The 25,401-nt window shown below is 40.4% G+C and overlaps 1 protein-coding gene across 1 annotated transcript in view; it reads left to right on the top strand.

Annotated features, from left to right (window-relative positions):
• WDR7 (WD repeat domain 7) overlaps positions 1 to 25,401 on the top strand; it is a gene marked incomplete at its 3' end in the record, with an annotated part of 264,187 nt that overhangs the window by 64,287 nt on the left and 174,499 nt on the right. The window contains exon 14 of the mRNA XM_024761840.1: positions 5,187 to 5,401. Within this exon, the coding sequence (XP_024617608.1) occupies positions 5,187 to 5,401 (215 nt within the window). The remainder of the gene's footprint in view (positions 1 to 5,186; positions 5,402 to 25,401) is intronic.

Genomic DNA, 25,401 nt, shown 5'->3' with positions numbered 1-25,401 from the left:
TTAGCTAGTGATATAAAGGTCCCTGAGGAGCCAGTAAGGCACATCCTGAAGGTATTGACATTATTTATTTATTAAATAAATAAAAAATGAAGCAAAATAAATCAGATTTGGCCAAGGTTTGATGTATGAAATGTATTTAAACTCTGAGAAGATACTTTGCCCCTCTACTTAGTGTTTTGGGAATGTATTTTTACAAGTGAAGCCATATTACATTAAAATTACACATGCATTTTGTGCAGTTTTCTGTTTGCCATTTTGAATTATACTGATGTTTCTAGCTTAAAAGCACTTAAAAATGTCTTGACTATGCTTTTATGCAACATTTTCTTCTAGTTTTTCCCTTCAAATGGGTAGTTTTTATTTTCAGTGTTTATTTCCTAATGACATGAAGTTGAAGCTAGTAATATAAAACTTAATTACAGAGTTAGAGGTCCAGAGTCTTTTGTTCTTTTATTGTACCATCTTAATTATATGCAATAGTGCTAAATAGTGTTGTAGAGGCCATGGAAATTATTATTCTTTCACGTCTCTGGGTAGCTAGAAAATTAGTCAAACAACTAGCAACAAGATTTGGCTGGCTGGACCTCTTGACTCCTATTTAGGAACTTATTAAAAGTTGGTCAACTGACCTAGATAGTGGCTGCTTCTCCATGGAGTTATATTCTGTAGGGATCAACTCTCCATTCTTCACATTTGATGTTCCCAGTAAGCATGCAGTAGTGTTCTCACAGGCCTATGACAAGGTCAAAATCTTGTCTATTTGGGAAACAGTGGCATGCTTTAAAGTAATGACTGGTGCTACAAGACGTTCTTCTTATATAACTATTTCCAAGCCTTAACACCATTCTTATCTGCACATTTTTATCATCTTTGCTACATAATAAAAGTGATTCATCATATACCTATTCCTAGAGGGACAGTTATTAGGTGTTCTTGTACAAATGCAAACACCAGTAGTGATTGCCAAATATTATTAGAAATTAGTGTATGAAGTCTTAACCAATTTACTTTGTTCTGTTATCTTTTTTCTTTTCATTTATTTTCTGTCCCTCCAAGTTTTCTTAAATATTCCTGTTTTTGCAATAACTTCATGAAATATGTGTTTGAATCATTTTTTAAAACTTAGTTATCCAATAAAATATAACAGAGAATATGAACTAATGTATATGTGTCTACTGGCACAACATCGATAAAGCAACATATATAAAGCATGGATATCAAAAAAAATTAATTTTGATTTATTTATATTGATGGTTTTGTTACTAAAATAACCAAAAAGAATCAGGAGGTGGTACTTCAGTCCAGTCTTTTTTTTATTAATAAAGGGTTTAGTAGCAAGTATTTTCTTCACATATTTAACCTTTTGCCTGCAGGGTTTAATACAATAGAGATTTGATTTTATGTTTCTGTTTCACAGCATATGGCATTACATCATCAACTTTTCTGTATCTTCTATGTTTTTGTTTTTCATTCTATTACAAGAATACCATAAGATAGGATAGGCAAAGACACAAAGGATGAAATAGTTAAGAAAAAATTGGTACTTTTGTAAAATCTCAGTAAAACTAAGTATAATCAGTTTCTTTTTTCCCTTTGGATTCACTTTGAAATTTTGAAGGAAGAGGTTGTTAGAGTGGAAATATGACTATCTTTTCTACTTTCCTCCTCATAAGTCCTCTGTGCAGTTAATTACTAAGTCCTTCCCATTAGGTACTCCTCCCCTCCCTTTTTTCTTTCCAGTGTACTATTCTTATATCGGGCTATATTTTTTCACACATAGGCTATCTTTATTGGTTTCTCTGTCCTCTATTTCTACCTTCTAATCCATCCTGTACTCTGTTGGCAAATTAATCATAGGAGGTAAAACAATAACAACCACACTTGGTTCATGCCACTGTCTTAATGAAAAAAACGTAAGTAATTTTAGTTCACGTAGCCTTTAAGAAAAGGCCCTCCACAGTGTGGTACACTCCTACCTTTGCCTTATCTCTTACTGTTCTTTTACACAGACATGTTACTCTGTGTGAAGAATAGTTCTAATCAAGAATAATTGGGTCACCATCTACCACTTCTTGTCTTTTGTACCACCCATATTGTTGCTCATGGTTTTCATTCATTTGGAACATTATTTCTTTCTATTTGCTTATTTGTTTAAACAGTACATTATCTTTTAAGGAAATTTGAATATAGAAACAAAATTTTACATATTTTCCCCTGTAGTTGCCATTTCTGTTGCTCTTCATTGCTTTGTGTAGATCCAGGTTTCCATCTGGAATGATTTCCCTTTTGCCTAATATTTAATATTTCTTGTAGTGCATGTCTTTGGGTGATTCTTTCAGCTTCTGTATATCTGAAAATTTTTTTATTTCACCATCATTTTGAAGATTTTTTTTCTGGGTATAGAATTCTAGGTGGATAGTTTTTTGTTTTTTTCCTTTCAGTATTCCACTATCTTCTTGCTAGTATTATTTCCAGTAAAAAAAATCTGCTGTCATCCTTATCTTTGTTCCTCTATATATGCTGTGTCTGTTTTTTTCTGACTTTTAAAAGTTTTTCTCTTTATTATTAGTTTTGAGCCATTTAGTTATAGTTTTCTGCATGTTTCTTGTGCTTAAGGTTTGTTGTACTTCTTGGATCAGTGGGTGTATAGTTCTCAACAAATTTGGAAGCTTTTGGCCATTATTTATTCAAATATGTTTTTGATGTTTGATATCCCCCCTCTTTTCTCTCTTTGGAGACTCCAGTTATATGCCTATTAGGCTACTTGAAATTGCCCACAACTCTAGGATTATTTTTTCATTTTTAATGTTATTTTTTTCTGTGTCTCATTTTATAATTTCTAGTCTATGTTTTCAAGTTTACTGAGCTTTTCTTCTACAATGTCTAATATGCTTTTGTTCCCATTGAGTGTATTTTTCATCTCAGACATTGTAGTTTTCATCTTTGAAAACTACAGGTTTGATTTTGGATATCTCCCATGTCTCTCTATTCAAACTTTTTGAACATCTGGAGTACAATTATAATAACTTTTAATGGTTTTGTCTGCTAATTAACAAAAAAGGTCTGTTTCAGTGGTTTTTATTGATTTTATTTTTCCCCTCATTATAGATTATATTTTCCTGCTTTTCTCCCAAATAGCCTAAAGGTGGCTCTAGGGTGGAAGCAGGGAGATTAGCTTGTATGCTGTTGTCCCTAGGCAATAAACAATGGTGGATTATTAGACTAGAGTGATGGCAGTGGAGCTGGTGAAAAGTGGTTGAAGTATGAGTATAGTTTGAAGGTAGAACCAACAGGATTTGCTGATAGTTGGATGAGGAGCATAAAAGAATGAGATGGGCCAAAGATGACTCCAGGGTTTCAATCATGAGAAACTTGAAGGATGCAATTCATTTTAAGATATTGAGAAACCAGAAGGAGGAGTAGATTTTGGGAATATCAGGAATTCAATTTTGGATATATTAAGTGGAGTTGAATATTAGATATTCAAGTAGAGATGTTGATTTGTAAATTGTACAGTTGATACTTGAACAACACAGGTTTGAACTGCCTGGGTATTTTTTTCAATAGTAAATACCACAATACTACATGATCTGCATGCAGTTGGTTGAATCTGCAGGTATAACTGTGGATACGGTGAGCTGACTATATAGTTACATGTGGATTTTCAACAGCATGGAAGGTTGGTTGCCCCTAATCCTTGTGTTATTCAAGGGACAATTGTATATATGAGTCAACTGTATATATGAGGGTCAACTGTATATATGAGTCTGTAGTTCAAAGGAGGGAAGTCAGAGTGGGTGGTACAAATGTGGGAAATCTTAGCATATAGAAGATATGTAAAGTCATGACACTGGATATATCACCAAGGGAATGTAGGTTGATAATGGTTGGGGCACTCCAGGGTTTAAATGTGCTTCTGTGATGTAAAAAAACAGCAAAGGAGACTAAAATGGACCTGCCAGAAAAAAGAAGAAAATAAAGGATATGGTTGCCTGGAAGCCAAGTGACAAAATGTGTTTCAAGGAGTGGAGAGGAAGATCGAGAGCTGCTGACAGTAAAATGAGGACTGAGAACTGGCTATTAGATTTAGCAATGTGGAGAGCAGGTTCTGTGCACGTTTGGTATAAAATCTGATTTGAGTAAGTTCAAAGGAAGATGGGAGGAGAAAATTTTGGAGGTGGTAAAAATAGGCAGCTCTTTAGAGTATGATTATGAAAAATGGGATACATACCTAGTTAACCCACCTGGGTTTGTGTGTGTGTGTGTGTGTGTGTGTGTGTGTGTGTGTGTGTGTGTTTTAAACAGGTGAAATAATTGCATGTTTATAAGCTGATGGGAATGATCTGGTAGACAGGGAAAACTGATGAAGAGAAAGACGAGAATTGTTGACATGGTGTCTTTGGGCAGACAAGAGAAGGATGGGGTGTAAGCCACAGGTGTGTTAGGTAGGAGCCTGGATAGTTCATTCATAATTATTGAGTAATGTGACTGGAGATGTGGTAGTGGGAGTTTGTGGAACTTCTTTTTTAATTGCTTCTTTCTCTATGAAATAGGAAACAAAACTTTCATCCAGATGAGGGCAGGAAATGGAATGGTGGGATTGGAAGAGAAAGAAAGTATGGAATAATGAACTAGGAGAGTAGGAAAACGAAAGATCTGTGGAAATGTGGTCACTATTAAGAGCCCACCAAGATCAGTGGTCAGGAAATTCAGGTGGATCTTTTAGTATGTTCATCATTCATGTCCATCTTCATTGTAAGATGCAGAGTAGGTGGAGAGTTGAATTCAACTAGTGTTGAATTGATTCTATAAGATTGACATATAGTCTTAGAGGAAGGTAAAATTATAGAAATTGCTGTTTGTAATAGACTAATGATGTGGCATGATCAAGGAGACCATCTTGGAAGTGGAAAGAAAGTAGAAAAGCCTGGAGGAAATTGTTGAAATCTTGGCTCTGAACTTGAGTTTATTGGGAAGTTGTGGTAGGGCCTTACGGAAAAGGAAATGATTAAGGTAATGCTACATGGAAGATCATTAGAGGAAGGAAATAAACAAGAAAATGTTTCTGGGAGGCACTGATAAAACATATTCCTACATTTAAAAATGTCCATGCATTTTCCTTTCCTAAGAAATGACTTAGAGTCTTCCAGAGTTGTGTAATGATTGTGAATATATATGTCTTCCAGGTGCACTGGACCGGTGTGTGATGGGGATCACAGCAGTAGAGATACTGAATGCTTGTGATGAAGCAGCTCCCGCTGCCGTTGACTCACTTAGTCACCCAGCAGTCAACTTAAAACAAGCTATGACACGGCGCAGTCTTGCTGCTCTTAAAAACATGGCCCATCATAAGCTACAAACTCTTGCAACTAACCTCTTGGCTTCTGAGGCATCTGACAAAGTAAGTTTTGTATGTGGGCTCATGTGTCCCCATTCAACTTCATTTAATAATGCAGCTTTGGCACGTCTTAGGGAATCATTTTTGGGAGATGACACGGGTGAAAAATAAGCTTCTGGTTTTTATTTAGGTTTTCCAACACAGTTTTTAAGTATTTCACGTATTTGGCAGTCTGAAAAAGTGACTTGTTCTTACCATTCAAACTGTTTTAAAATGATTCCAACAGACTTAAGTGACTTCAGTTTCTGAAATTAGAGCAAACGTTTTATGTATAATCTGTCTTTCTGACTTTCTGACGGTCTTCCTGTAGAAAGGTTGAGCACGAGCTAATATCTTCAGAAGGAAAAAGTAACAATTTAGGCACAATTCGGATGTTTCTAATTGTGGCTTATCTTTTATTTTAAAAGTACGTTCTGATTTTATTAAGGTGGGGCCATTTAAAGATTTAAGAAAATATGTGAGAGTAAGTATGGTGAGGTTGACAAGTGCTGGCATTTTTCTGCAAGACTGAAGCTCAATCACACTTTCCTTACTGACACTTAAAATCAATGCATCAGTTACTTCTTCAGTTAACAGAAGATTTTCCTACTAAAAGAAGAACAGTCAACCCCAATTCGTTAATTGGCTACTTGTGTTTAGTTTTGTAGAGACTAGTCACTATTTTGTTTGTGGTATTTGTGTTCTGTGGTATTATTAGAACTAGTTTGTCTCTGGTAATGGATAAATGAATCCTAGAGATGATCCCAGTATTTTATCTGAATCACTACTAAAATTCCTACTTCCATCTTAGAATTCATTAGAATTATGAATGGGTAACCAAATACCTTTATTTTCATTCTCTCTTCTGATTCCTATTTTTTAGATGATGAGATGTGGAATAAATAACAAAGAGGTTGAAAGGGTCATCTACAAACTTGAAAATTTGCCCATGAATTAGCGAGTGCTAATGACATATGAAATACTATAGGCAGCTCCAGTGACCCATATCCTCCAGGAATTGGCAGTAATATTTGATCATTCTGTCTTTCCCCAAAATATTGATGTTCTATTGGCTTTGTTATATTGTATTTTCATAGATTAGAATTGTGAAATCCTTCTGTGACATTTTTTCGTGCTTTCTGTTCCATGCTCTAAAGTTTGAATAGAAATCAGGCTTAAATGCATTTGCCATGCCTATAATTTCTTTGAAGAGGTCATGTGGATGTTCCCTAGGAATTCAGTGTTCATAGCCATTGTCTGATGTTCTATATAGTTTTAATATTGAGCAAACTTATAAAACAATACATTCAAGCGCAAGCATGTATGTTTTGTAATTCGCAAATTTATTCTTTTTCTTGTTGGTATCCCCTAGAAGTAAAAATTTGGAAAAATAATTATATAACTAGAAAATTAAAGAAAAATAAGTGGTACAGTAACATTTATGAATGGCTTTTGTAAGTGGTCATGGTCCATTATGTGATTTTTACAATCTTGTTTGTCCCTGTTTTAATAGCACATTTTATAGTGCAATTAGTGATAAAAGCACCAGATATCAGGGACAGTACACTTATGTATTGTAAAATATATTGCTCGTGAACCTCCTCAGTCTTGTAGCAGTGGTAATTGTTGCCTGGCCTACAAGGAAAACAATTATAGGAGGGGAAAAGGCTTAGGAAGCTGAGGCTGCAGGAGGATAATCACTTTATGAAAAATGTATGTTGGCTGGACCATTAGGGATTTCTCTAACTATTTTCTCATGTTGACTTAGAGTCTCCTTCTGAGGGGAGTATTTAAAGAGCCATCCTCTGGATGGCTTTCTAACCTCAAGAGAAATGAAGCCCACGCAAAGTTAAAAAAAAAGTAACCAAACATAACTAAGAGCCTCTCTGTGGTACAGGACTTACTCTAGGGTATTGGATCTGATTTTCTTTCATGGTTCTCTCAACGGAAAGTGAAACCTCTATGGGAATACTCTATATAAAGTATCCTTGTTTTCCCTTGTTAGAGTAGTGTTAGCAACTGGACTATTTGGAAACAAATATTTTACATTGTTAATTAGGTTAATTATGCCAGACATATACAGCTTTACAAGCAAAGATAATTTACTGTCCTGTGATTTTTTTTTTTTCTTTCACTGGAAGAGCAAGAAGGTGTTAAGTAGAATTATCCTTTATTATTATTATTATTTTTTTTTTTTTGCGGTACCCGGGCCTCTCACTGTTGTGGCCTCTCCCGCTGCGGAGCACAGGCTCTGGACGCGCAGGCTCAGCGGCCACGGCTCACGGGCTCAGCCGCTCTGCGGCATGTGGGATCCTCCCGGACCGGGGCACGAACCCGTGTCCCCTGCATCAGCAGGCGGACTCTCAACCACTGCGCCACCAGGGAAGCCCTATCCTTTATTATCGCATCTAATCTTTGGAAGGTGTGTGTACTCAAAACCCTGTGTATTCCACTTATGACATGTATCTTATATTTCTCCTTGTATTATAATAACATATATACTTACCTAATTCTCTCTACTGAAATCCAGTCTTCTTTTTTTTAAAATTAATTTTTATTGGAGTAGAGTTGATTTACAATGTTGTGTTAGTTTCAGGTGTACAGCAAAGTGAATCATTTATACATATATATACTCTTCATTTTTTTGTGGTACGCGGGCCTCTCACTGCTGTGGCCTCTCCCGTTGCGGAGCACAGGCTCCGGATGCGCAGGCTCAGCGGCCATGGCTCATGGGCCCAGCCGCTCTGCGGCATGTGGGTTCCTCCCGGACCGGGGCATGAACCCGTGTCCCCTGCATCGGCAAGCAGACTCAACCACTGCACCACCAGGGAAGCCCTACACTCATTTTTTAGATTCTTTTCCCACATAGGTCATTACAGAGTATTGAGTAGAGTTCCCTGTGCTATACAGTAGGTTCTTGTTAGTTACCTATTTTATATATAGTAGTGTATATATGTCAATCCCAATGTCCCAATTTATCCGCCCCCCCCCCTTCCTTTCCTCCTTGGTAACTGTAAGTCTGTTTTATACATCTGTGACTCTATGAAATCCAGTCTTCTTGCAGACAGGGATTATGACTTATTTATCTCATGTCTGTGTTTTCCCCATGACATCTTGTAGCAGCTGTGCAATAAATATTTGCTGAATTGGATCATGTGTAACAGAAAGTGCTGATAACCTCTGCTTCAGCCTCTTTGCCCACCTCTTCTTCATTCCTCTCACAGTTGATTGTTTTGACTTGACAGTCAAATCTCTCCCTATTCATGAGACTGTAGATGTGGAGTGTTTATGAGGTACTTTGCCCTCTGTTCAGTTTTGCATTCTCCCCGTTTGGTTTTGGTGGGCAAGTTGGTCCCAGCATAACTCATTCTCCTTCCTTGCCATCTCTGCATTTTCAAACATCCTGGAATTATCTCAACTTCCACCCCCTCCTTTATGCCTGTTTCTTGTGGCTCTAGGCTAGTGTTGCTTGACCCCAGCACTATTGACCTTTTGGGCTGGATAATTTTTTGCTGCGGGGGACTGTCCTTTGTATTGTAGGATGTCAGAGAAGCATTTTTCCTTTACCCACTGCATGCAAATAGCACCCCCCCTCCCCTAAGCATGACAGTCAAAAAGGTTTTTAGACATTGACAAATGCTTGCTGGGGGGCAAAATTGCCTCTGGATTAAAAGCACTGCTTTGGAGAAAAACAGTTGAGAAATGGTAAAGATCCTACATCCTCTTTTTGTGTCTTTCTTTTCCCCTCCTCAGTTTTCTTCTTTAATGTCTCTCCTCTTTGTGAATGGTGAAGTCAGCCTCAACCCTCATCCCTTCTGCCCACTGTGGCAGAAATAGTTCTTGCATTCGCTCTGGGCTCACACCTTTCGGTTCAGACCTTTCCTAAAACACTTCACTTTGTGTGTGGTATTTTTTTTTTTTGTTTATTTGTTTTTGGCTGCATTGGGTCTTGGCTGCTGCGTGCGGGCTTTTCTCTGGTTGTGGCGAGCGGGGGCTACTCTTCCTTGCGGTGCGTGGGCCTCTCGTTGTGGTGGCTTCTCTTGTGGAGCACAGGCTCTACAGCGCAGGCTCAGCAGTTGTGGCACATGGGCTTAGTTGCTCCGCGGCATGTGGGATCTTCCCGGACCAGGGCTCGAACCCGTGTCCCCTGCATTGGCAGGCGGATTCTTAACCACTGCGCCACCAGGGAAGCCCTGTGTGTGGTATTTTTTTGTTTGTTTGTTGAGCTTCTTGAGGACAGGAGTTGAGTTTCTCCCCCTTTTATTTCCAGTGCTTAACATAGTATATGGAACATAGCAAGTACCCAGGAAATGTAGTGTGAAGTTAAGTTTGCAAGTGTAGATTGGAGTCATGTGGAATCAACTCGAATGCAAAGCCGAGGACTTAACTCAATGAGTAATGACACGATATTGGGTAGTCTTAAAAGGAGATATTTGTTTGTTTAAGAATGATTTTGCCATGTCTGACACTTATATGCAGACCACTTCTGTTGACTTGGGAAATGAATTGTGATGCTCCTGGGATGATACAGTGAGAGGTGTGGGAACTGGAAAGGATTAGGCAGTGGAAATGTAGACGAGGGATAACTTGTAAGCTGTTGTTTAGGTTGAATAAATAGGACTTCACAAATGAGCAAGAGAAGATTTGAGACATAACAGGTTGATTTCCAAGATCCAAGCCTGGGTAAAGGGAGAATGGTGGAGCTGTTAACAGAAATAAACAACTCATGGCATAGGCTTTGAAGTTGATTGTAACAGGAGACATTTGCCTCTGTGTGTAGTGTTGAGAGATGGGGTACATGTGGCGGGAGCAAACAACCTCCAAGAAAGGAATGATATGATGCTGGGGTAGAGTAGGGATGGGATTTTATTTCCTAAATGAACACTGTCATGGAGTGCCTGAACTAGACTGCAGCTGACATTTTGGGGTGCCTACTATCATTAGATTATTCCAGATATGCTGTTCTCCTTAATTCTCATTACAAATAGATGAGTTAGTTATCCTCAGATTTGCAAATGATGAACCTAAAGCACATTTGGTTAGAACAGAGATTGGCAAATGTTTTTCTGTAAAGGGTTAGATAGTAAAAAAAATTAGGCTTAGTAGACCATATTGCTCTGTCACAATGATTCAACTCTGCCATTACAATGGCATTAAAGCAGCTATAGACACTATGTAAATGGACTGGCTCCCGATAAAACTTTATTTATGAAAACAGGCAATGGGCTGGATTTGGCCCCTGGGTCATAGTTTGCTGACCCCTGCATCTGAAGATGGCATTATTAATGTCAAGGTTGTGGGTACAGTTCCCCCATGGAATGGCCTTTGCTTCATTTTTGAAAAGTAGTTCAAAGGAGTGGTTTAGAGCCCAAGTTCTAGTCACAGGCGTATCTGTGTTCCAATTGCATCTCTGTAACTTCCTGCCTGTTGGTGACCTTGGACAAATAACCTCCAGTGGCCTAGCTTACACATATAATTGAAAACAAATCTTTGTAAAGGAAGTAAAGGTTGACAGTTGATCAGAGCAATGAAATAACATCAGGACTTGGGGAATAAAAAAGAGCGTATGGAGTTAGTAAAGTCATTGGTCATCATTAAGAGCTGTTTGGGTAGAATTAGTTGGGTCAGAAGTCAGGATACAGCGAGCTAGGAATGAGCATGAGGTGAAGTGGAGGCATAGTGTGTGGAAGAAGTTTGCTTTTGGAGAAATAAAAGATTAGTAGCTTCAGTGGCTGCAGGGTTAAGAGCAGAGTTTATGCTTTGGGAGCTCACCGAACACTTTTGTTGGTGGAGGGAGTGATTGGTGGGGCCATGGAAGAGGACATGGTGTTGAGAATAGAGTTGGAAAGTTCACCCTTATTAGAAATTGTTTCCGTTTAATCTGTAGTGATGAAAAGAGGGAGGTGAATATAACAAATTATTTTCAGTGGAAGAAGAGAGGAGTAGGCTGTGTAATCTGTTTTAAAAAAAGGAAGTGGTTATAATCCCTTGAATGTAGAGTCATCTTTTTCTTTTCTTTTAATCCCTCATTAAACTCAGAATAAGTAGTGTATTGGATTAGAAGTTTGAGGACTTGTAAGATATAAATAACTAGGAGATCATAGCTGGCCTGTCATGGCATTTGAGGAATGCATAAATGAATATGTCAAGAAGAATGTCTGGGCATATCAGGTGATCTTTTTGACAAGTTTTTCTACAGAGTATTTGCCAGACACTGGTTCTTGGTGAGGAGATCTTGGTGGATGCCTTGGGCCAATGGGATTTTATTAATAAAGCTAGAAAGCCCTTGCAGCCATGGAATTCGTTTTTTAGGCCTACTGTGTATAATTTTTTATGGGGCTCGGTTACATCTTGGGCATTGTTGTATCAATAAGAATCACCGTATTTATATTGAAAAATGATGAGATTGAAGAAATTGAAAATTGACCAGGATGATTTATCTTTTACCTTCCATTTCTCTCTCTCTCGTCTAATTAGTCAAAACCCTGAAAAAAATGAATGGACTATATATGCAAAGGTCAGTAACTTTGTATTCTGTGTAACTAGGCAAGAGAATGGAATTTACAAGTCAAATATAACCTGCTGAGAACATACTCTGTGTTTTTTGCTTGCAGAATTGACTCTGTTAAAAAAAAAATTGTACTGATTGAACTGACTTTATGATTCACTGTGAAAAGGGCACTTATAAGGTACAGACAGAGACAAGCCAAATGACGTTATGTACAGGGTACCAGGCCTTGTCTGGTGAACTGTTTTCAGCCTTAGAAAAATTCTTACGATAAGCCTGACCTTTGAAGTATCAATTAAACTTGCTTAACATTCTGCTCCAAAAGTTTAATGAATATTTTAAAAGAAAATATGAATATGTTAATGGTATATTTATTATATACTTTGAAGTATATATGAGTTCAGTTTTGGATTCTTCTAAATGGTTATTAAGACAAAAATTTTATATTACACTAATTGTTGTCTAATTGTTAATAAAATTAAGGAGACTTAGCTAAGCTGCCAGGCCTTTAGAAAACAAAGGAGTGAATGTCTCTGTAGGAGGAGAATAAACGTTTATTAAATGCCTTTGTGACCAGTGATTCCCTTTGATGGAGGATAATAATTAGAAACTGAATCCAGATGCTGTGTGCACTCATTGCTCCTGGGATGACGTTGCATCCGGGCCCTTTCAGTAGATAGAGCTAGGTAGTATTAGGTATGTGTACATGAATACACACTTACACAAACATGTACATCTTTAAGTGTCTCTCTATCTTCCTGAATATATTAAATACCTTGGGTTAGCACCATTACCTCCAATTCCAACCAAACACCACAGTGTTGGCTGTAGCCTCCCCTCCTGGCTTGTTGTAACTCTCTTCTTCACCTGTGAGAAACCTCTCCCAGTATTTTCAGTGTACTTGCTCAGTTCCCCCTTTGTGTAAACAATTTCCCCCTCACCCCAAATCTCTTTTTAGGTGTGCCCACCAAAAGCTTGCCTCCCACAAAGGAAAAGAAGTTTCATTTCTTCTTGTTAACATTTCCTTTCTTTCCACCTTCTGCTTTTCTTAGGCATTATGAATTGTATTCATTCATTCTTGTGTTTCTTTCCATTGAAGCTTCTTTGCTAAAGTGATGTTTTCTTTTTAATTCTTCTTTTTTTAACATCTTTATTGGAGTATAATTGCTTTACAATGGTGTGTTAGTTTCTGCTTTGTAGCAGAGTGAATTAGTTATACATATACATATGTCCCCATACTTCTTCCCTCTTGCATCTCCCTCCCTCCCACTAGCTTTTAGTTTTATTGATCTTTGCTATCGTTTCCTTCATTTCTTTTTCATTTATTTCTGATCTGATCTTTATGATTTCTTTCCTTCTGCTAACTTTGGGGTATTTTGTTCTTCTTTCTCTAATTGCTTTAGGTGTAAGATTAGGTTCTTTATTTGAGTTGTTTCTTGTTTCTTAAGTTAGGATTGTATTGCTATAAAGTTCCCTCTTAGAACTGCTTTTGCTGCATCCCATAGGTTTTGGGTTGTTGTTTATCATTGTCATTTGTTTCTAGGTATTTTTTGATTTCCTCTTTGATTTCTTCAGTGATCTCTTGCTTATTCAGTAGTATATTGTTTAGCCTCCGTATGTTTGTATTTCTTACAGAGTTTTTCCTGTAATTGATATCTAGTCTCATAGCGTTGTGGTCGGGAAAGATACTTGATACGATTTCAATTTTCTTAAATTTACCAAGGCTTGATTTGTGACCCAAGATATGATATATCCTGGAGGATGTTCCATGAGCTCTTGAGAAAACTGTGTATTATTTTGTTTTTGGATGGAATGTCCTATAAATATCCATTAAGTCCATCTTGTTTAATGTATCATTTAGAGCTTGTGTTTCCTTATTTATTTTCATTTTGAATGATCTGTCCATTGGTGAAACTGGGGTGTTAAAGTCCCCTACTATGATTGTGTTACTGTCGATTTCCCCTTTTATGGCTGTTAGCATTTGCCTTATGTATTGAGGTGCTCCTATGTTGGGTGCATAAATATTTACAATTGTTATATCTTCTTCTTGGATTGATCCCTTGATCATTATGTCATTATGTACTGTCCTTCTTTGTCTCTTTTAATAGTCTTTGTTTTAAAGTTTATTTTGTCTGATACGAGAATTACTACTCCAGGTTTCTTTTGATTTCCATTTGCATGGAATATCTTTTTCCATCCCCTCACTTTCAGTCTGTATGTGTCCCTAGGTTTGAAATGGGTCTCTTGTAGACAGCATATATATGGGTCTTGTTTTTGTATCCATTTGGCCAATCTATGTCTTTTGGTTGGAGCATTTAATCCATTTACATTTAAGGTAATTATTGATATGTATGTTCCTATTACCATTTTCTTAATTGTTTTGGGTTTACTATTGTAGGTCTTTTCCTTCTCTTGTGTTTCCTGCCTAGAGAAGTTCCTTTAGCATTTGTTGTAGAAGTGGTTTGGTGGTGCTGAATTCTCTTAGCTTTTGCTTGTCTGTAAAGGTCTTAATTTCTCCATCAAATCTGAATGAGATCCTTGCTGGGTCGAGTAATCTTGGCTGTAGGTTTTTCTCCTTCATCACTTTAAATATTTCTAGCCACTCCTTTCTGGCTTGCAGAGTTTCTGCTGAAAGATCAGCTGTTAACTGTATGGGGATTCCCTTATGTGTTATTTGTTGTTTTTCTCTTGCTGCTTTTAATATTTGTTCTTTGTATTTAATTTTTGACAGTTTGATTAATATGTGTCTTGGCGTGTTTCTCCCCTGCTTTATCCTGTATGGGACTCTCTCTGCTTCCTGGGCTTGATTAACTATATCCTTTCCCATATTAGGGAAGTATTCAACTATAATCTCTTTAAATATTTCCTCAGTACCTTTCTTTTCCTCTTCTTCTGGGACCCCTATAATTTGAAGTTGGTGTGTTTAATGTTGTCCCAGAGGTCTCTGAGGCTGTCCTCAATTGTTTTCATTCTTTTTTCTTTATTCTGCTCTGCAGTAGTTATTTCCAGTATTTTATCTTCCAGGTCACTTATCCATTCTTCTGCCTCAGTTATTCTGCTATTAATCCCTTCTAGAGAATTTTTAATTTCATTCATTGTGTTGTTCATCACTGTTTGTTTGTTCTTTAGTTTTTCTAGGTCCTTGTTGAACGTTTCTTGTATTTTCTCCATTCTGTTTCCAAGATTTTGGATCATCTTTACTATCATTACTCTGAATTCTTTTTCAGGTAGACTGCCTATTTCCTCTTCATTTGTTAGGTCTGGTGGGGTTTTGCCTTGCTCCTTCATCTGCTGTGTGTTTCTCTGTCTTCTCATTTTGCTTAACTTACTGTGTTTGGGGTCTCCTTTTTGCAGGCTGCAGGTTCGTAGTTCCCGTTGTTTTCGGTGTCTGTCCCCAGTGGTTAAGGTTGGTTCAGTGGGTTGTGTAGGCTTCCTGGTGGAGGTGACTAGTGCCTGTGTTCTGGTGGATGAGGGTGGATCTTGTCTTTCTGGTGGGCAGGTCCACATCTGGTGGTGTGTTTTGAGGGTGTCTGTGGCCTTATTATGCTTTTAGGCAGCCTCTGTGTTAATGGATGGGGTTGTGTTCCTGTCTTGCTAGTTGTTTGGCATAGGGGGTCCTGCACTGTAGTTTGCTGGTCGTTGAGTGGAGCTGGGTCTTGGCATTGAGATGGAGGTCTCTGGGAGATTTTCATAGTTTAATATTATGTGGAGCTGGGAGGTCTCTTGTGGACCAGTGTCCTGAACTTGGCTCTCCCACCTCAGAGGCACAGCCCTGACACCTGGCTGCAGCACCAAGAGCCCATCCTCCACATGACTCAGAATAAAAGGGAGAAGAAAAGAAAGAAGGAAAGAAGAAGATAAAATAAAATATAGTAAAATAAAATAAAGTTATTAAAATAAAAAATAATTATTAAGAAACAAATTTTTTTAAGTAATAAAAAAAACAAAGAGACAGAACACTAGGACAAATGGCAAAAGCAAAGCTATACAGACAATATCACACAGAGAAGCATACACATACACACTCACAAAAAGAGAAAAAGGGAAAAAATATATATATATGTCGTTGCTCCCAAGTCCACCTCCTCAATTTGGGATGATTCGTTGTCTCTTCAGGTATTCCACAGATGCAGGGTACATCATGTTGATTGTGGAGATTTAATCCGCTGCTTCTGGGGCTGCTGGGAGATATTTCCCTTTCTCTTCTTTCTTCACACAACTCCCGGGGTTCAGCTTTGGATTTGGCCCCGCCTCTGTGTGTAGGTCGCCTGAAGGCGTCTGTTCTTTGCTGAGACAGGATGGGGTTAAGGAAGCAGCTGATGCGGGGGGCTCTGGCTCACTCAGGCCAGGGGGAGGGAGGGGTACAGATGCGGGGCGGGCCTGTGCAGCAGAGGCCAGCGTGACGTTGCATCAGCCCGAGGTGCGCCGTGCGTTCTCCCGGGGAAGTTGTCCCTGGATCCCGGGACCCTGGCCGTGGCGGGCTGCACAGGTTCCCGGGAGGGGAGGTGTGGAGAGTGACCTGTGCTCGCACACAGGCTTCTTGGTGGCAGCAGCAGCAGCCTTAGCATCTCATGCCCGTCTCTGGGGTGTGCGCTGATAGCCGCGGTTCGCGCCTGTCTCTGGAGCTCCTTTAAGCTGTGCTGTGAACCCCCTCTCCTCGTGCACCCCGAAACAATGGTCTGTGGCCTCTTAGGCAGCTCCGGACTTTTTCCCAGACTCCCTCTCGGCTAGCCGTGGCACACTAACCCCTTCAGGCTTTGTTCACGCAGCCATCCCCAGTCCTCTCCCTGCGATCCGACCGAAGCCCGAGCCTCAGCTCCCAGCTCCCCCCACCCCCGCCCCGGCGGGTGAGCAGACAAGCCTCTCGGGCTGGTGAGTGCTGGTCGGCACCGATCCTCTGTGCGGGAGTCTCACCGCTTTGCCCTCCGCACCCCTGTTGCTGTGCTCTCCTCCACGGCTCCGAAGCTCCCCCCTCCACCACCCGCAGTCTCCGCCAGTGAAGGGGCTTCCTAGTGTGTGGAAACCTTTCCTCCTTCACAGCTCCTTCCCCGATGTGCAGGTCCTGTCTGTATTCTTTTGTCTCTGTTTTTTCTTTTTTCTTTTGCCCTACCCAGGCACGTGGGGAGTTTCTTGCCTTTTGGGAGGTCTGAGGTCTTCTGCCAGCGTTCAGTAGGTGTTCTATAGGAGCTGTTCCACATGTAGATGTATTTCTGATGTATTTGTGGGGAGGAAGGTGATCTCTGCGTCTTACTCTTCCGCCATCTTGAAGCTCCTCCCCTTTAATTCTTTCTTGAGTTCAGTCATTTCATTTCTGATTCTTCTAATTCTCATTTGTATTGTTCTTTTATGTTGAGTATCATTTTTAAAATGTTCTTTAGCTTGTTTTGAAATAGTACATTCATTTCGATCTGCTGCTTCAACATGTCTGTTTTTTTTCTGGTTCGTGTTCTGTCTCTCTCTTTTTTTAATAGAGGCCCGATTTTTATTTAAGATCCGGCATGCAGGATCTTAGTTCCCCAACCAGGGATCGATCCCACACCCCGTGCAGTAGAAGTGCAGAGTCGTAACCACTGGACCTCTAGGGAATCCCCGTTCTTATTCTCTTTTTACTTGCAATAATTTTGACCTCAGTACTTTTTGTTGCTCACTTTGTGAAGTGATTTTTCCTGGATTTTTTTAATGATTAATTCAGAGAGCTTTTCTAACTTCACAGAACTCCTGTTGTTTCATGTGGTTCAATAATATGGTGACTTGCTTTCTGATAGTTTCTGGCACTGTTCCTATCCTTCCTTTTTTATTTATTTATTTTTGTTTTTAAAATTACCTGTCAATTTTGACTGCATTCTTAGCAGTTTCTCCTTATTGCGGTATCTTTTCCTAGAAGGGAGTATGGATACATCAGTGTTCTAAGGGCCCTGGGAATCTGATGTGCCAGCCCGCTGAGATCTCACAACTGCAGGCCCTTGTGTTCACTTGCTGTTGAGGTAGGTAAGCTCCTCCCGGGTTCAGCTGCTGTTTTCAGGTTTAATTTTTGGTTAAGTATCTGTTGGCTCTTTTAGAGTTTTCCTGTCAGAGCTGTCAAATACATTCCTGCTTCTCCTTCCTTCTTACTACAGGGATGCCTGATACCAGGTGGATTTTATAGCTGTTGGTGGGTTTTCCCATCCACTTGAATTTTGAGATTTGTGGGTATACTTCATCACTTAATTTTGTTGAAAATGTTCTCAATGGGTTTTGGTTATGCTGCCTAGTTGCTCTGTCTCTTTTTATGAGGGGGTTTGGGAAAATCCAGTAACTATGCTGGCGTTGTTGCTATGATCTTCCCTTTGGGTCTCTATAGTCTCAATGTTAAGTGTAGAATCCAGTGAAATGAATTAGTTAAGGAGAAATATTAAACATTCATTTAAAAATCATTCATTTAAAAATCTTACTTACAAGTAAGCATGTTTACAAACATGCTTCATTTGCCCTAGATGAAGCATGTTTGTAAATATCTATCATTTTTCTGGATTACACTGGTAAGATACCAGTGTGGTTTTGAATTGAAAGGAAGCGTACTTTATTTATGCAAGAAGATCCTTAACCTCTTGGCAGGTGACCGTTGCCCTGAGTCCATCAGCCTGGACTGAACTTCTCCTCCCGTGTTGCCGCAGTCTCATCACGTGTGGTTAGTGAGACTGACTTTTAAGGTCTACAGTGAGCAGTCAGTGACTTTGTTTTGCCATTACTTCCCTCTCTGTTGTTTGTCATTTGGAACTTTAAAAGTTCTAGAATGAAAATTTCAGAATTTAACATGAAGCTTTGGTAAAGAGATTCCTTAAGGAATGAGCTTAAGAAAAGCTTTTTGGAACCACAAATGTAAAATTAAAAGATTTAAAGTAATTAAGGAGGCACAGGTATATAGGGCAGGTCATGGGGTTAATTTCTGGATGTACATTATTGCATTAGTTGCTGTTATCACAGACACAAGCAAACACAGGGCAGCCCATGAAGTCCTGTTGGCCTGCCTCTCCGCCCCCTCCGTCTTTTCCTCTCTCTCTCCATCTTTTCCTCCCTTCCACAGGCTATTCATTATATTAAATCAATCATTCATCCTCATCTCTGTAAAAATGGTTCGCATTCCTCTAATGTATTTACGTCCTAATTCTGATTTTCTTTCTTCACATTTGCCTCACTTTCACAGTACTCTCACACGCACAGGGAGGTACAGTGTGTGTAGGTTGTAAGTGCACGTGCTCCTCGGTGTGTGTGTGTGCGTGCGGGTGTGTGTGTGCGTGCGGGTGTGCACTCACCAGGCACGGATATTTCATAGAGTTTGGGATGAATGCTTTGAAGATTTCCAACTCAGGTTGATTTTCTACCAACTTTTTCTCCAGTTTGGGGGAAATGAGTTTTAGGTTACTATGAACATAATACGACTTATTCCATTAAGGAATGAAACTAAACTCTCAAAACTAACTACATATTTAGTTCATATTTACTAAATTTTTTGGTGACTACAGGGTTTTTATTTAGCTCTCTTTCCTTTTTAAGGATTCTTGAATTAGAAACAGCTGGATTTATGGTGATCATTGTATAACACCATCAAATAATGACACATACAAGGGAACTTGCCTTCCTGAAACTTAACAAGCCCCGTGGCTCTAGTGCCTTATTGGCCCTGTGCCTTGCGCACAATAGGTGTTCAACGGATTTATAAATGGAATTCATAGTTCATATTAAATATAATTCATCATATTATTCTGAACCAAGAAAAGGCCATCTTGTTCTGTGATGGTTTAAAATTCTGGACAGTTTTGTTTTTCCTTGGAATGTGAGAAACAGCAAAGGAGAAATTTCCTTCACCATCATTTCCCCATCATTTCACTATCTCATGTAATAAATCCAATGGCAGACTGCTGAGAGAATAGGAACACTAGCTAGATCAAACCCTATGACCTCGGCAGCCAGAACTTTCTAGCCCTTGTGTGTGGTACTTTATATCTAACTCTTATTTGGGAACCTAAAGGTATTTTGAAATAATTTGATAGAAGTGTAAAGATTTGTGACTAAAAATTAATATGTTAGTACTTCTGGTAAGAAATAATTTCTTCTAATGTGCTTGAAAAATCTGCTCTTTATTGGACCATATAAAAGATTTTCATACTTCCTGACTTTTATAGCCTCTGTTAGAAAATAATTGAATCAGTCTAGTTCAGTAAACATTTATTGACGCTTAGGTGCTGTGTTAGGCCCTTGAGAGTCCAAATGAATAAGACATGATATTTACCCTCAGGAGATATCAACAGATAAATACGATGCAGTGAAGTAAGTGCTGAGGAAATGCGGAAAGTATTGCAGAAACCTGGCCTAGCTTGAGGTGATCAGGACTGGCTTCTTGGAGGAGGAGACATTGAAGAATGAGTGGAATATAGTCAGGTGGTGGGTGGAGGTGGCTTACAGTCTGTTCTGGGAGTAGCGGGTGGCAGATGCAGGGAGGGAGGTGGGGAGTGCCATGTGTGCTCTGTAGAGCTGGAGGGTCATCTGAGGAGAGACAGGCAGAGGTGGGAGGTGAGGCCGGTCCATGCGTACCATGTGACAGTGCTAAAGCATTATCTCAGTGGCTTTCAAACTTTAAAAATTAGCATTAGAATTCTTCCCTCAAAAAGAATTTTATCTGGAAGCCAGTATGTATAACAGATATGAGGAAATGTAGAGGAGAGTTTAAATTGAAGAATTGTTTGTGAGCCCTATTTGGCAGGACCTAATGATTCATTAGGTAGAGGCGGTAAGGGAGGTTGACTCACAGGCTCTCTGATTGGATGACTGACTAGGAATGGCTCTCTCCAGTGTGAGATTGATTGTAGGGACAGGTTTCGTGTGGGTGACGATGAGTTGCTTTGCATACAATGGAGGGGGGACTTGAGGGAGGCTTGTGGTGATGGGTATACAAATTGAGGAATCTCCAGCGTACACCTGGCATTTAAAACCATGGAAGCAGACGAGATCCTTCAGAGATAGCAAATGGGCTGAGATAGACTCTCAGGATACCACCTGAAGGAGAGGGAGAGGAAACGATGCAGAGAGGAAGTGGTGTGAGGAGACCCAGGAGGATGTGCTGACTTGCAAACAGGGAATCGGGTGCTGCAAGAAGGGTGGAGCGATCAATTGTGTCAAACGCAAGAGCTGAGTGTTAGAAGGATTGAAACGTGTGTGTCAGTGAGGTCATTAGTATCCTTTTTCAGAACTGTCTCCCCACGATGTGGGGGGCAGCAGCTTGACTGTGGTGGGTTAAGGAGTGAATGGGAGGTGTGAAAATAGAAGGAGCCAGTGCGGAATACTTTTGAAAAGTTGGTATGATAAGGGAAGTAGAAGGAGAATAGCCAAAGGGAAATCCAGTCTTGAAGACAGGTTAGAGTGTCTGTGGATCAAGGGTAAAGAGCCAGTGGAGAGAGGCAGGTTCATGATCAAGGTGGGGAGGAGACAGCTGATGAAGCTGGGCTCCACAGCGGGTGACAGGGTGGCAGAGGGGAGGCGCTTGGCTTTGACGTGGAGAAGGAAAACTTCATTTCCTCAAACTGAGATTTAAGGAAAGAAGCCATCTCCATAAAATAAAAGTGCAAGTACTGATGTAGACGCTGCAGAAGGTTCTCCAGATCATTTACAAAGGTGGCTACACTAAACAATGGATTTCCAACACATGAAACAGCCTTCTTTTGGAAGAAGACGTCATCTAGGACTTTCATAGCTGGAGAGGAGAACTTAGTACCTTGGCTTCAAAGTGCCAGAGGAGGACTTCCCTGGTGGCGCCGTGGTTAAGAATCTGCCTGCCAATGCAGGGAACGTGGGTTCGAGCCCTGGTCCAGGAAGATCCCACATGCCACGGAGCAACTAAGCCCGTGCGCCACATCTACTGAGCCCACGTGCCACAACTACTGAGCCTGCACTCTAGAGCCCGTGCTCTGCAACAAGAGAAGCCACCACAGTGAGAAGCCCGTGCACCGCAACGAAGAGTAGCCCCCCCTCACCGCAACTCGAGAAAGCCCACGTGCAGCAGCGGAAGACCCAACACAGCCAAAAATAAATAAGTAAATAAATAAAAGTGATTACAGGCATGTGTTTAAAAAAAAAACGAAGTGCCAAAGGACAGGCTGATTCTCTTGATCGGGGCCAGTGCAGCTGGTGACTTGAAGCTGAAGCCAGTGCTCATATACCATTCTGAGAAGCCTAGTGCCCTTAAGAACTAGGCTAAATCTACTCTGCCTGTGCTCTGTAAATGGAACAACACAGCACATCTGTCTACAGCAAGGTTTACCAAATATTTTAAGCCCGCCATTAAGACATGTTGCTCAGAAAAAAATCATTCCTTTCAAAATATGGCTGCTCGTTGACAGTGCACCTGGTGGTTACCTAGGAGCTCTGATGGAGGTGGACAGTGAGATTCATGTTGTCTTCATGCCTGCTAACACAACATCCATTGTGCAGCCCACGGATCAGGGGTAATTTCGACTTTTAAGTCTTATTATTTAAGAAATACATTTTGTGAGGAGATAGCCATCACGGATGGTGATTCCTCTGATGGATCTGGGCAGAGTAAATTGAAAAGGTTTCACCATTCTAGATGCCATAGGACGTTTGTGATTCATGGGAAGAGGTCGGAATATCAGCATTAATAGGAATTTGGAAGAAGTTAATTCCAACCCTCCTGGATGACTTTGAGAGGTTCAAGACTTCAGTGGAGGAAGTAACTATAGATGTGGTGGAAATAGCAAGAGAACTAGAATTAGAAGTGGAGCCTGAAGATATGACTGAATTGCTGCCACCTCGTGATAGAACTTCAACAGATGAGGAAGGAGTGGTTTCTTCATAGGAAATCTGCTGGTGAAGATGCTTTGAAGATTGTTGAAATGACAACAAACGATTTCGACCAGGACATACACTTAGTTGATACAGCAGCAGCAGGGTTTGAGAGGATTGACTCCAATTTGGAAAGAAGTTCTGTGGGTAGAATACTATTAAACAGCATAGCCTGCTCCAGAGGGATCGTTAATGGAAGGAAGAGTCAATCGACGCAGCAAACTGCACTGTTGTCTTATTTTAAGAGATTGCCCCAGCTGCCCCAGCCTTCAGCAGCCATCACCTTGATAAAGTCAGCAGCCACCGATGTTGATGAGACCCTCCACCAGCAAAAAGATTTTGACTTCCTGAGGGCTCAGATGATGGTTAACAATCTTTTAGCAATTAAGTATTTTTAATTAAGGTAGGTGCATTTTTTAGACATGCTATTGCACAGTTAATAGACTACAGAATAGTGTAAACACAAGTTGTATATGCACCGGGAAACCAAGAAATTCATGTGACTCACTTTATTGTGATCTTATTCGCTCTGTTGTGGTGGTCCGGAACCAAACCCACAGCGTCTCTGAGGTGTGCCTGTATATTCAGAGATCTTTCCGTTGCCTTCCACACACCTCTCTCTTCTTAGTTTGTGTAAAGATACCTGTTTTTCTTAATCACAGTCACACCTCAATAACAATCACCTAGCAGCAATTAGCCTTGGTGAAACTTACATTTTCTCAGGGGAGTGGATGGGTATGAAGGAAGAGGTAGAAAAAAGAGACAAAAGGAGGGGATTCATCATCATAAATCAGGATTTTAGTTTTTTACAGTCTAATGTAAATTGGTTCCCAGTCTTTTTCACCTGTATTTAGTAAATGTAGTATATACAGTTGACCCTTGAACAACACGGGTTTGAACTGTGTGGGTCCACTTATATGTGGATTTCTTTTCAGTAGTAAGCACCACAGTACAACACAATCCAGCGTTGGTTGTATTTGTGGACATGGAGGAACTGCAGATATTGGAGGGCCGACTGTAAATTACACGCAGAGTTTTGACTGCACGGATGGGTCGATGCATGTAACCTCCGAGTTTTTCAAGGGTCAGCCGTACTTACTATTTGTTGTGTCTGGAGTGGCCTTGTTCCGTGCCCCCTGCCGTCTGAGCCCGTCACCTAGCTAACTCCTACTCATCTCAGGAGCCTCAGTTCTATGACCATTATCTCCACAAAGGTCCTGAATTTTTTCAGGTAATGCTGGGTTTAGCAGAGTCAGTTGAATCTTCTCAGATGCTCTGGCACTTGGCTTATGTCTCCATCCTGGTACTTATTGTCTTGCACCAGTGTATGGAAGCAAGGACATATACTTGTTTACATGGCTATTTCTCTGTATCAGGCTTTCTTGACTTTAGCACTACTGACATTTTGTGCTGGATAATTCTTTGCTCTGGGGGCTGCCCTGTGCATTGTAACATGTTTCTCGGCATCCCTGGCCTCTACCCACTGGCCATTAGCACCCTCTCCTAATTGTGACTAACAATGATGTCTGCAGACGTGGCCAAATGTCCTTTGGGGCTGGGGGGAGAACATCACCCCTGGCTGAGATCCACTGCTTTATATCAGACTAAGAGCTCCTCCAAGGACCATTTGATATTCCTCCTTGTGCTTCCAGTGCCCAGCACAGCGTGTTCACTGAACTACTGTGAACGAAGCAGTGTTCGAAGGTTGATTAATGTCGGGTGGATTCACTTTTTCCCTCACCCCCACCCCTCCATCTCTAGAGTCTCTACAGAACGAACGCTGAGAACCTCTTGATGTCTAGAATCAAACGTCCGGCAGATACAGGAGGACCTGGGCTTCCTCCCATAACCTAACCATTGACGAGCTATGAGACCTGTGTGACTGACTGACCTCTGAGCTTCCATTTGTCTTTAACTTTAAGGTGGGGAAGGGGTGTAATAAGGTTGTAATGAAGTTAAATGAGCAACATGTTTGGAAACATTTATCTCAATAGGTATTCAGCACACACTTGTTTAATACTCCTGATTGATTGATAGGCTGCATTCATTCAGCACATACTGAGTGCGTACGATAAACCGTGCCATGCGTGAGAGCAGTTGGAGAGTGAACTAATCACACCCACACCCACCAGACTGGCACTGAGGAGTTCCTGCTCTGATGTGGGGGACAAGCGTGCGGTTCATCGTGGTGAGCGCTCCACTAGACTGTGTGAGCTGAGTGCGACAGAGACCTAGGAAGACGAGCTGACCTGCAGAGTTGTTGGGAAGGCTCTTCCGAAGAGCCATTTGTGTAGAGGCTTGACATCAGGAAGAAAAGTGGGCAAGAACATCCCAGGCAAAGACAACACCACGTGCAGATGTGGGTGGGGATGCTGTGTGGGCATAGTGAGATAGCGCAGCGTGTGCCGAGGCCAGCAGTGGTGGGAGAAGAGGGTTAGAAACAAGCTAGGATCTGCTTGAGTGTGAATATTTCTTAGTCCCAGGGAACTATGATCCCACCAGCTGCACAGTGTGGCCACAAAAAAATAAAAAAAAAGAAATATAGAAAGTGTTTATATTTAACACTTATAATTAACTTTTGAGTAATTTACATTTCATTTATGTCATAGGAAATAAACTACAGTACAGTATAAAACCTTAAAACCTCTCAATAGCTAAACTACCTCTCTTTGGTTTATGC

Source organism: Neophocaena asiaeorientalis, unplaced genomic scaffold, assembly GCF_003031525.2.
Source record: "Neophocaena asiaeorientalis asiaeorientalis breed wild unplaced genomic scaffold, Neophocaena_asiaeorientalis_V1.1 scaffold1217, whole genome shotgun sequence".
NCBI lineage: Eukaryota > Metazoa > Chordata > Mammalia > Artiodactyla > Phocoenidae > Neophocaena > Neophocaena asiaeorientalis.
Note: the sequence above shows the minus strand (reverse complement) of the source record. Positions and strands in the feature narration are given on the sequence as shown.